At 37.4% G+C, this 13,330-nt stretch overlaps 1 protein-coding gene across 1 annotated transcript in view; it reads left to right on the forward strand.

Annotated features, from left to right (window-relative positions):
* Positions 1-13,330, forward strand: part of FLG (filaggrin) — a 49,105-nt gene that overhangs the window by 18,194 nt on the left and 17,581 nt on the right. The window contains 1 exon segment of the mRNA XM_058655690.1: positions 13,052-13,210. Coding sequence (XP_058511673.1) covers positions 13,052-13,210 — 159 coding nt within the window.

The raw sequence follows: 13,330 nt of genomic DNA on the forward strand, positions 1-13,330 counted from the left end.
GGTTACACCTAACCAAATCTATATACATGGCTTATTATTCAGTAACATGGGCACCACGTATCGATGGAAAAATGGACAGATGGGTTAGGGAAGTCACATACCTAGCTTATGCACAGATTAAAACAATATTGCATCTTTACCTAAAACCTTATGCAAAGATAGATTCCAAACAGAATAGCCAGCTAAAATGTGAAGCTTAAAATAATAACGTAAAAAGAGTAACATATCTTAGCTATCTTAGGCCAAGAGCACTGAAGACAGAACTTCATATATAAACATAAGAGAAAAATAATGATGACTTTTATTACATCATAATTAAGGATTTTTGTTCAGGGCCAGGCATCATAAAGAAAGCTAACAGTCAGAAGACAGATTAGGGGAAATTATTTGTGATGTCTAAAACCAACAACGTACTAATATCTAGAACACACATGGAACAACCAATTTTCAGAATGCGTAATCAGAGTGACTTAAAATATGAATAAAAATGTCAAACTCATTAATCAGGAAGCACAAATTGAAATAGCAGTGGAACAGACTCAAAAAAAATAGGAAACTAGCTAACTGCTGGTATTGAGAGACGTGAATTTAGGAAGCATCATACATGCTTTTCAGGAAAGTAAAGTGATTCTGAAAGATGATCTGTTAGCATCTAGTTCTTCTATATTCAGATTTCAAGGTGTGAGGGGCCAGAGGTGGGTGTTGGAGGAAAGACAGGCAAGCAATACTGTCTTTTTACGGATAGTTCCCACAAGAGTCCTGAGATCCACTCCACCTTCAACATCATGGGCCACATGCCCACTGATATCCAGGCAACGTTCTTCACCCTCAGAATCCAAGGTACCTCCTCATTCTACCCTAAACACATACAGTCACAATGAGCAACAGGTGGGTTTCCCCATGAAAATTGGGAACGTCTTCTAGAATAAAGTGGACTGTCCAATGGGGTCAACATTAGCATAATTACCAATAACACATAATACTAGTTGCACTATTCTTGTAAAGATTCTTTCATTTAGGCATATGAAAAATTTCTGATCTTCCAGGGTTAGTGAAAGAATCCAAAAAAATCATACTATAACTCAAAAGGCCTTCAAACACTTTCATAACCTTCAAGGGAATCAACTCTTTCAACAGTCCTTTAAAAAATTTTCATGTTTCTTGCTTTCCTATCTTGATGGGAACACACACATATATGCCAAAAAAAATCATTCAAAATATAATGTCTCATCCTAGGTTTACCAATTCTGCAAGACCTCGCAGTTATGCAATAGTAGTAATTACCATTTACTGAACACCTGCTACAATGCCAGGCAAAGTGCCAAGCCACTGACATACAATTCATTTAACACACTCCAGAACCATGCAAAGTAGGTATTATTATCCTCACTTTAAAGATGAGGAAACAGAATTAGGGAGGTGAATAAACCCATCCAAAGTCACTGGTAACTGGAGAAGCCAGTAGCTATAAGCAGGTCCAGTAGGCTCATGAGATGGGTTGTCAATTCTATTCCATTTAGGGCTTTTTTTAAAAAAAGATTTATGTATTTGACAGGTGGCAGGGAAATAGAACTGACAGAGAGACAGAAAGAGAGATACTCCCTCTGCTATTTCACTCCCCAAATGGCCATAATTACCAAGACTAGGAGTCTGAAAGCGACACCCAGGTCTCCCACATGAGTGGCAGGAGCCCAAGTACTTGAGCCTTCTTCCACTGCTTTCCCAAGTGCATCAACAGTTAGCTGGATCAGAATCTGAGCATCTGGAACTTGAGCAGCACTGTGATGCGGGATTGCAAACATCAGTTTATCTCCCAGTACCACAATGCTGTCACCCTACCCCCAAGGAGATCTTTTTTATCTTGACACTAATTAGGGAGCTAATATTGTGAGTACAGTGTTTTCTGCATTCAAATATTCCATATTCCTCATCTAAAAAAACTTCACTATAGCAAGGAGTTTCATGAGAAAGATAAAACAGATGGTGAGGACTATTAAACCCATATTGTGAAAAGAAATACGAACGGTTTTCTATCCATGACTTTGAGCATAAATATACATGAAATACTATCAGTGTATGCTTTTCCAAGAATAACTAAACAATGGACTGGTTAGAAAAATGATAGAATGAGTTAAAGTAGATTTTGAGACACATTTAATGATTTATTTAAATTATTGAACAAATTGAGGACAAGAATGACCTCAAACGTTCAAGTCCTGCCAAAAAACAACAGAAAAGTCATCTTGGAAAACGTCACACAACATTCACAGGCTCTAGATTAGTACATTGGTTTGATAATCCATCCTACATGGTTTATCTCCAAATTTTATCCAGTCCTGGGTGGGAGCAAGGGGAGGGGTCCTTGTCCTAAGATGCCTGGATGTCCTAAAGGAAGATAAATGCTTTGAAATAAATATTCCAAAAGATGAGGGAAATCATACCTTAGGGGATATTAACAAAATGGGAATTATTGATACAATGAATCTGTTTGTATCACCACTGATGTGAGAATCTGTGAGGTTAATCAAAAGAGCATCAATGGTTTCATGAAGTCTCACTTCAAGGACTTTGGAGTCTTGAGTCTCAGTGTTTCTTCTGTACATATGGTATATTGGAGTCCTAAACAACTTTTTAAATTTTGTTATAAGCAGAAACTGCAAACAATGTGGCAAAGTAACTCCAGAGTGGTCCAGACATTCACCTTCTGAACCTGTCCAGTTCCCAGACCAACAGACTACGCAATCCTTCTGGCCCCACAGCTAAGCCACGTACACTATTCTGTGACCTTCCCTGACTACACCTGGGTGAGAGGGGTGTGGTTCAGTCAGAGTCGACTGCTGAGCTATGGCAATAATCATACAGAATATCAATCAAAAATCTGCCTCATCTACAGGGTGTAGGTGGTCAATTATGATGGGTGAGTAACCAGTAGACTGACAAAGGGGGAATAATAAAATCCAGCTTGACAACAAAAGTAGTTAAGTGCTGAACAGAGAGAGAAGCCATTGAGTATTAAAGGTAGTGACCTTCAGTAGGAGAAATTTAAAAACACAAGTTTATTAAAACTTAGGAATTATCATCAGAGCACCTAAACCACTAACATGACTTTGATCCTCCTCAGTTATAGTGCTAAAGTCTGTCTGGTTCCTTATAATTGAGTAAATCGTCATGAGCACTCTTTATTTTTCAATTTTCTCTACATGCAAAATCAGAGTCCTGGGACCAACACTGTGGCATAGTAGGCTAAGCCTCTGCCTGTGGCACCAGCATCTCATATGGGTGCCAACTCATGTCCTGGCTAACTCCATTTCTGATCCAGCTCCTTTATTATGGCCTGGGAAAGCAGCTAAGGATGGACCAAGTGCTTGGACCTCTGTATCCATGTGGAGGATGTGGAAGTAGCTTTTGGCCCTGGCTCAGGATCAACTCAGCTCTGATTGTTCCAGCCATTTAGGGAATGAGCCAGTAGATAAAAGTTCTCTCTCTCTCTCTCTCTCTCTCTCTCTCTCTCTCTCTCTCTTTCAAATAAAAATAAAATAAATCTTTAAAAGATTAAAGCCTTGGTCTGAAAGATTAGTGCTAGTCATGCTCCCCACTGATACGATATTAACACCAACTCCCCATTAGTTTCCCATCCAAAAATCTCCTGTTCTCCCCATTAGCTGCTCATCAAATCTGTCACTTTCTGTTCCACTTCTTTATTGGGTTGTCCCCCTAACTTGTGCAACACCAGGCCCTTCCCAGGACTAACCATCAGCAAGGCCTACTTCTCCAAATGTTTCTCCCTTTCAATGCCAATGCTAATACCTTAGATTGAATCTTTACGATTCCCTCTCTTTCATGTAAATTGCCAATATTCAACTCAATCCACTTTCCACACCCCTAGTAACTATTCTTTTTCAAATAAAAACCTGACTGAGTCACTCTTCCAATTAAAAACTCTTCAGTTCCTGCCCACTCTAAGTCAGATAACATCCACCTCACTGAGCATGGCTTTCAAAGGCTTTCAAGATCCGTCTACACATTGTTCTATCCCACACGATTCAACAGGTCTATTAAATCTCAGCTCACCTATCACCTCCTCCTGACTTCTCTACAAGAGAATGAGTTGCTTCTTTATCTGTTTTATAATAGCTTACAAATACCTTCCCTATCATACATAGTGCATTGCTTACATATCTGCTTTCCTCATTAGATTATGTGTTCTCTGAGGACTGGCAGCATGCCTTCTTCATTTATAGCCCTATCACAAGCATGGTGACTAGGAGGTAGTCAGCTAACAACAATTTTTGTTGAATGCATGAATGATCCCTGTATACTGTAACTTGTCTCTTAATTTGCATTTCTCCTAGTCACCTGCAGAATTTTCCCCTCCAGAATGTATTTTTTTTCTATCTATAATATCTCCATATATAAAGGGAAACGGTGAGAAACGAAAGTAGGAACTTATTCCACGTCTCTTGATTTTCCACATTCTCCTGTAATCACTGGCGTAGGCTGCCGCATCTCTGAACACATAACATTGGTAGAGCCTTTGGTCAGCCTTTGGATAGTTATGTTTCCATCCTGGCTTATGCCTGAGTTTTTTTTTTTTTTTTTTTTCAGTTTTCTGATGCCGCCATAACTCCTTCAACAATTCTCACTGCTTGTTCCAGTCAGATATGGGATGGTAAAATGCCCATCCCTTTCTGCTATCAGTTGTTACACCTGGTATGGCTCACAATCTCCCAATTAAAACCACCCAAGAGTCAAGTCATAAGGCTTTTTTTCCCCTCAACTAAGTGGATAATGTCGTTTATTCTTTTTTCTGTTCTTACTCTTGTCCTCAACCATTAGAGAAAACATTCATAGATGCATCTTCCTGCACACTCTCCAGCCATTACTGCAATTGTGCTTGAGATTGAGGGGTTTATTAGATCACAATGATTCTTGGGGGAAAAAAACACACTGTTACAAGCACTTCCTAGAGAATATTTCCCCATTACTTAAAAATACTTTGATCAATTTTCTCCACATGTATCTCTACCACACACATTCCGTGTGTGTGTGTGTGTGTGTGTGTGTGTGTGTGTGTGTGTATGTGTGTGTGTGCACACGTGCACGCATGCGTCCCTATCTCAAATTGCTTCTAAGCTTTAGCGGCTGAAATAATAAAATGTGTGTGTGTGTCTCACCTACATACACCTTTCTGACACACATTTCCTCCAATCTGATCATTAATGCTCAGCTTTTATAGCCATTCTGTTTTTCTCTTCCTAATACCTCATTCAGACTGTTAGTGAAAACCTGAAGACAAATATGTTGAGCACAATAAAAAACTGAGAGAAAAATCCATAATGGTATTATATCCAGCCTCGTCCCCACACTCTCTTTCACTCTTTTCTCTATATATAAACAAAAGAGGAGGGAGAGGAAAAGAGGAAGAAAGACAGAGAGAGAGAAGCTAAAGAAAGGACAGTGACAGCAACTTGAAAATTTTGCTTAGAATCACCATTATTTTCCTTTACCATTGTTCTTACAAATGCAAGTTTTACATATAGGTGTTTCTGTCGATACTATTCCACCACTGCATGGATAAGCAGCTTCAACTATGCTAAGAAATCAAGAGAATATTCAACCTGGAAAAGTTCCAACAACAAAACAGCACCTCCCAAGAGATGACTACAACTCTCGTAGGAAATCATTCAACCACAAATTCCAACTCCCCTTCACTCCTACAGCCTCAGTCACACATCTCAAAGGGCTGATCCCTTGAATCGTGACAACCTGACCCACATCAGTAGCCCAGAGGCCATATGACAACACAATGCTTTTCCAGCCCACTGTTTAGAAAAAGGGAGGGACAACCAATTGAATGATCATCATTAAAATCCCACAATTTGTGATTTGTCAATAACTCCTGCGTTTGGGGGGAGTCCCCCTTAACAAATCCTAAGAGCCACAAAATGTAACCACAGAAACCCAAAACACCACAAACACCTTTGAAATTATCGTGCTAATAGTAAGATGAAGAATAAGGTCCATTTAGGGTAGAAAAGAAATCTCCTATCGCAAAGTTCACTATTCCAAGTTCAAAATTTTTAAAGGCTTGAGAGGAAAAGTTTTTGAATTTTGAGGGTAAAGTGTTAGTTATGTAAGTGCAATCAGCTATACTGCCAGGAAGTGGGACATGGAGAAACATGTAGTATCCTCCTGTTCATTCCATAAAGTGGAATCAATAGTCCTGTAGTTATTAAGCTCCACCAAATAGTCATCTAAATTGACCAAAGAAATTTACTTCAATCATAGAATAATAGTTCTCAGGTTGAAAGAATGATTTACCAGACTCCCAACATCACTGCCTCACGCTTATCTCCCAGTAACAGAAGCTACGGATTGGAGAGAAAATACCTGGGTCCTTACTTTTTAGCTTGCTAGCTATGCAACATGACCTCCTGGTCTACAACTACATTGTGACAGTATACTAATTGATTGTGAAGGTTTCATCCTAATTCACAAAAACAATAAGGGAATTGACTATCTCCAAAGACAACTATGTTCATATTTGGAGAAACTTGACTATTAAAACATTATTCATTATACAGAGCCAAATATGCTTTCATTAATGTATCTGTTTCAACCCACCTTGGGATTATACAATCTCAGCATAGTCCTTTTCTGTATAAATTTTTCATAAAACTGAAGAAAAATATTGTTTCTCATCCATTTCCCATCTATTCATCTCTCCTGATTCCATTTACCTTCATCTAGCCAACCATTCTATTTACTTTACTCAGAATACAAGTAATCCATATACTGTTTGAAAAGTGGTTATCAGAACTGAACAAACAGATGCGGAAACAATCTGATCAATGTCAAGTGAAAAACACTAGTTCTTACATGCTTCTTTTAGAATGGCCTGGAATATGACTACCATTTGGTTATGACATCACTCTGCTACCACCATAAAACTATCTCTTTTACTCATGTTTCTTTCTTGTGAAATTTAAGTTCAAGTCAGAATTTTGTTTTTGTTTCAGCAAAGTTAATTTCATTAGAGTTGAGTCCTGATGTGGCATATGAAAATCCCTGTGTATCCCCAGTATACTTACAAAATATGACATTTGTCCATATATTCACATAAATTAATGATAAAATACAATGATAATATGGTCAAGAAAACAGTTCAAATATCCAAACCTTCATATTGACATGAATTTGCAAAATCTTGGGTGGGTCTTCCATCTGTTAATAGGTTACAGTGTCTTCCTCTCTAGTCATTCCCTAGATTCAACCTTCCTCAGCTTGCTCTTAATCCACACTCTAATATTTTATTCTACTCCTGCAATTATGGCCACATTTAAACTCACTCGGTACTTGCAGCACTTTAAGAAAAGCCAATATGTAAGACATTAAAACATAAACCAAGCTATTTTTAAGAAAAGGGATAAAAAATTCATAGCAACAGGCTATAGCAGAAATAATGTAAGAATTAAGAGTTTAAATGAACTGGAATTAAATCCTTGTTCTGTAACTTATTTGCTGAATGGCATTGGGTAACTTGCCACTATAAGTTCCTGTACCTATAAAATATAAATAACAATAATGACCTCACAGAGTAGTCCTAAGGATTAGTTCAAAATCTTGGCACATAATTGCTACACAATACAGATGACCATCATTATCACAGTACAGTATGAGACAGAAACATTTCTGTAACTTCTGGAACACAAACTGAAGAAGGTAAGGGGATGTTAACATCCACGGATGTAAAGTGATATTTCACCAATTTTTTTTTAAAGTTAGTTGTTTAATAAGACTAGAAATGAGAGCAATAAACGAAGTTTTCTAACCTCGGCATATTTTTAATTCTTTGAATCTAATCAACAAGATTGGAAATCCTCTTGCATTTCTTGTTTTGTCATGTCCCAGATACTGTTATAGGGCCCATGGATACTAACTCGGATGCAGTCAAAGGAGTAAGAATAAACACAAGATTGAGGGGCAGGGGACAAACACATAAACAAAACAAAATACCATCAATTATATAAAAGAAGTAGATACAGAGTATATTAGGGAATAGCAATCCATCTGAAGATCTTGGACAAAGTTTTACACAGGTGGAGATAACTGCACAGGCTGTTAAAGGATAAAGAGGAGTTAAGGCTAAGAAGTTAAAGGACTCTCTGGATAGTGCAGGTGGCATGGTGAGATTCTGAATAGTGGCTGATCATCATGGGAGCATCTAAGAAACAGCAATCAGTCTGTCTGCAGTGACATTACCATCAAATGAAGCTAGTGAACAAGAAAGTTGGGAAAATACAGATTCAAATTGACTGGGGAGGGGAATAAAGGAATTTGAAATTCTCCAGGCAAGGAGGAATTAGCAAGGAAATGACATGACAAGACTGGAAAATGAATCCGGCAACTTAATACTAGAAAGAAAGCCTAATTATGACACTTTTCTTTTTTTTTTTTAGTTATGACACTTTTCACAAATATCCAGTTGAAAGATGGTGACGTGTAATTAAAATTTTACCACTGCAGACTGACAGTAGGTTCTATAAGAATTATAAATCTAAGTAGAATTGACATGACATGACATGATATGACATGACATGAATGTGAGGAATAAAGAAGAGGGAGAGATGAAAAATGCAGGTGGAGACTATTTGTGAATAGAAATGTCATTAATCAATATATGGACTTCCAAAGAACGGTACACTTTGCGAAGCAGTATGATAATAAGTTCAGTTTTGAACAGTATGGGCTGAGGTATCTAAAACACATCTACACGGAGGTGCACACTATTAAGTTAGACAAACAAAATACAAAAACAGAACGCATATGGGAGTCTGCTGTGTATTTGGCGGGAATAAATGAGAACATCCATAGTTGAAGAACAGTCGATACAACATGCCTCTGATGCTAAAATGTAATAACCATGAAAACAAGGTCAAAGCAAATGAATGATTCTTGCCTAATAAACTCCTTCAGCTAGTGGTCATTATTTCTCACTCAAGAGCTCACATTCTTGCTCTGGTTTAAAAAGCTACCGTTCAATTCGCCTGTCTTCTTTTCGTTCATCTTAACTCCTTTTTTTAAAGATCTATTTGTTTTATTTGAAAACCAGAGTTATAGGCCGAGAGGGGAACAGAGAGAGAAATCTTCCATCTGCTGGTTCACTCCCCAAATGACCACAATAGCCAGATCCAGGAGCCACATGATTACAGGGTCCCAAGCACTAGGTCCACCCTCCACTGCTTTCCCAGGCCACAAACAGGGTGCTGGATATGAAGCAGAACAGCCAACACTTATCAGCACCCATATGAAATGTCAGCACAGCTGTTAGAGGATTTCCCTGCAATACCACCAGTCTGGCCCCTTTTCACCCTGATTTCTAGAAAATCAAGATTTACTTCAACAAAAATTCCCTCACAGGTGAAATGCATAGAAAAAAGAGGACATGAAGTAGGTGGTTTGAGATTTTTTGTAATAACACAAATCAAATTTTAGTTTCTTAAAAATGTATATTCTGCCATTCTAGATAGAAGGATCAGAAAGCAAACTTATCAATAGATATTTATTGAGCACTTACCAAGTTAAAGTGGGAGGTATAGAAAAAATGCGTGCAGGCATGATTATAAAGGATCTGGAATAGCCAAAGAAAGTTTTCTGTAAGAACCCCAATATATTGGATTTATGTAAACCCCAAGTTTGTAACTTGCTAAAGCAAGCATAGATGAGTACGTGAGGAAGTGGGGGGAAGTAAACACATGTGGTTAGAGAAATACAGGTGGAGATACGGGTGGATCTGGATTTGGTTAGGAATGAATCAGAGCATCCCACGAGGTGGCTCCTCCCAGTTGGATGATATATAAAGGCCATCGACTGAAGCTTCAGTACCCAGCAAGCTCCTTCAGCCTGCATTCTACTTGCTCTTCTGGTGAACAAGGTAAGAGAGAATACATATAAGGTTGTCTATTTAACGTTAGGCAAGATAGACATCTAGATGAATGTATACTCTAAGGCAAAGAGTTCTGGTTGCTTAATAATTTTCGTCTTTATTTTTAGTGGCACTATCACCACAAGTTTATTTCAATATAGCAAGAAAATAAGAGCATACATTTGTTTGCCACAAAGACACTCAGAATTCTCTTGCATTTTCACAATATACATTTATTTATTCAATTGACATAACTGTATTAACCACCTTCTATTTGTTAAGTGCTGTCCTTAGCTTTGATTCTGAAGTACTGAAATAAAACTCTCTACTCTTGGGAAGTGACATTTGGTATGGCAAGATACTCAACACTAATAAAGGAATGGGATCATTTCAAATGGTCATCAGAATTTAGAGGAGTATTTTAGATGTGAGATGACGAGAGAAGACTGATCTAAGGATTTATTCCTTTTTTTCAACTGACACATAACAATTATGCATATTTGTAAGGCATAGTGTGGTACTGTCACACCTGTTTACAATGTGTAATGATCGAGTAAGGGTATTTAGCATATACATCACCTCGAACATTCAGAATTTCTTTGTGGTGGAAGCAATCAAAATCCTTTCATCAACCTGTTATTGTGACCTACAGGTATTCTACTATGCTGAAAAATGTACTTGTTCTGTTTAACTATTTGTTTAGACTTGATAACCAGCCTCTCCCCATCCGCTTCTACCCACTATTCTTCCCACTCTCTGATAACTACAACTCTTGCCTCTTGCTTTCACAACATTAGTTTACTTCCGACTTAATAAGTGAGAACATCAGTGCTTGTCTTTCTGTGTCTGGCTTATTTCAGTTAACATAATGCCCTCCAGGCTTGTCCACATTGCCATAAATGACAGTGTTTCATTCTTTATTATGGCTGAGTAATAAATATTCCACTGTGTGTCACATTTTATTGTCTAGTCTCTCACTGACAGACTCCTAGCTTAATTTTGGCCATTGTGAATAGCACTGAAACAAACCTCCATCTCTTCAATATACTGACTTCTTTTCTTTGAATATATATGAGTAGCATCACTGCTGAATCATATAATTCTATCTATACCTTTTGAGGCTCCTCTATACAGCTTCCCATAAGGATTGTACAAATTTATGTTCCCAAAAAAAATGGATAGGAATTCCCCCTTCTTTGCACCCTTACTGGCATTTGGTCTTTTTTACCTGAGAACATTCATTTTAACTGATGAGGATATCTCATTGAGCTGAGATTTAATAACAAAAGAAATTAGCCAAGGCAAAGGACAGAATTCTAAAGCAGGAACAAAGCTGGTTCAAATAATAACAAGAAATGATTGTGCCTAGAGCAAATGAAGAAAGACATACAGTGGTGTTTGGTGATGCCGGGGATCTTGTAAAGAGGGGACACAGTAGTCTCTATCCATTATTTTAAATACACGAGCAATCACTACAGGATATTAGGCAGTGAATGTTGTTAACAGACACTCTGAACTACTATGTAGAAAATAGATTACAGGAAGGCAGATACAGGGAGACAGACAGCAGGTTAGGTGAGACATAACAGAAAGGAGAAGAAACAACTGTGCTCCCCAAGGCAAATCTAGACGCTGTACCAACTCATATCCATGTTCAATCAATGCAGCTTACAAAATACCCAAAACCATCCAGTGGTCGCCCTCCTCACTGTTGTCATCCTGATCCAGGGTCCACTCATTGCCCACCTTTCACTCTGTCATTTTATGAAAATATCAAACTTATTTTCTGTTTTCTTATGCCTAGACTTTTGGGGTGTTTACATCAGAGTAGGGGTATGAGATTTTCACATAAGATTTTTGGCTATATATTTATATGCATATATATGTGTGTGTTTCCATTGGCAGTAATTCTGGAAGTCAGTAGCTGGGTTTTAGATCCAGCCAAAAGATCAGCTTATCCTTTACTTTAGCAAAATCAGATAACAGTTCATCCATCAAAGTGAATAAGGCAAAATGGAAACAGAAATTTTTTTTTAAAGATTTATTTTATTTTTATTACAAAGTCAGATGTACTGAGAGGAGGAGAGATAGAGAGGAAGTGGAGCTGCCGGGACCAGAACCAGCAGCCATATGGGATCAAGGCGAGGACCTTAGCCACTAGGCCACGCTGCCGAGCCCGGAAACAGAAATTTGACAATGAGATATTTTTTCTTTCTTAGTTTCTATTGAATCATATATATTTCTAATTGTCACTTTTCCTGTATAATGGTGTAGAATGATAAATCTTTTCTTTCAGTGGATATCCAAAAACTTATTAAATTGCTTTTTCCTCTTACCAAATAATCCTGCCTTATCTGCTGTAGTTCCAACTACTATAGCAACATTTTATGCTATTTTCCCAATAGTATTTTAGTCTCATTTGATTTTATTAGTCATAAAGTGCTCATTAACTTTATTTTATATAATAAATGCTTGTTTAAATGTGATGATATGCTTATTAACAACTCAATTTACAATGAGATAAACTAGAAAATCTGTTAAAGGCAAAACAAAAGCCAATTGTCTTCACCCTCCCCCCCCCAAAAAAAAACACTTTTAAAAAATATTAAGAAGCTATAAATTGTAACTATCCAATTAAAAAAGGCACAACATGATTTTTTTTAAAAAAAAAAAAGAAAATTTAGAGAAGAATTGTTCAGACTTTTGCCATTTGGCAAACTGGTTTTCAAATAATTATCTGAACAAAGCAATCATTCATAAAATTAGCTTTTTGATAACTGATTCTCAGCACATTCATTGGGGTAAAATTCCCTGCTTCTACAATTGTTGATAGGAATGGCCCCATCAAGGCTTTTGCTACTTAAATACACAAAAGTATGAAAGAAAACTTAAATCCTACTATAAATGGATGTTCCCAAGAAACAGCAAATTTCAGGATGTCAATTAAACACTGTGGTTGATTTTCACCAGGTAGATGGTTAAGAAGATATGATGCCTGTCTTCCATTTTCAAGATGGATTACTTAGGAGGGGAAATAGGTTTAACCTGCAGGAAATCGTTACAATAATGAATATTATCTAAAACAATGAAAAAGTCACAAGTAAATTTTTATTTCTTTTTTGTTAGGTTCACATATATTGCCAAAAGATGTCTACTCTCTTGGAAAACATCACTGCCATCATTGAACTTTTCCATCAATATTCACAAAAAGATAAAGACACCGACACACTAAGCAAACAAGAGCTGAAGGAACTGCTGGAGACGGAGTTTCGGGCAATTCTAAAGGTAAGACCAGTTTCATTAAAGGTTGGGAGGGTTTCTTTGTCAATAATCTAGCGAAAAAACTCCACACATCTCGAATAATGTCTGGAATAGAAACTCAGTCTCTTCCACAAAAGGAAGAAT

Source organism: Ochotona princeps, chromosome 2, assembly GCF_030435755.1.
Source record: "Ochotona princeps isolate mOchPri1 chromosome 2, mOchPri1.hap1, whole genome shotgun sequence".
Classification (NCBI taxonomy): domain Eukaryota; kingdom Metazoa; phylum Chordata; class Mammalia; order Lagomorpha; family Ochotonidae; genus Ochotona; species Ochotona princeps.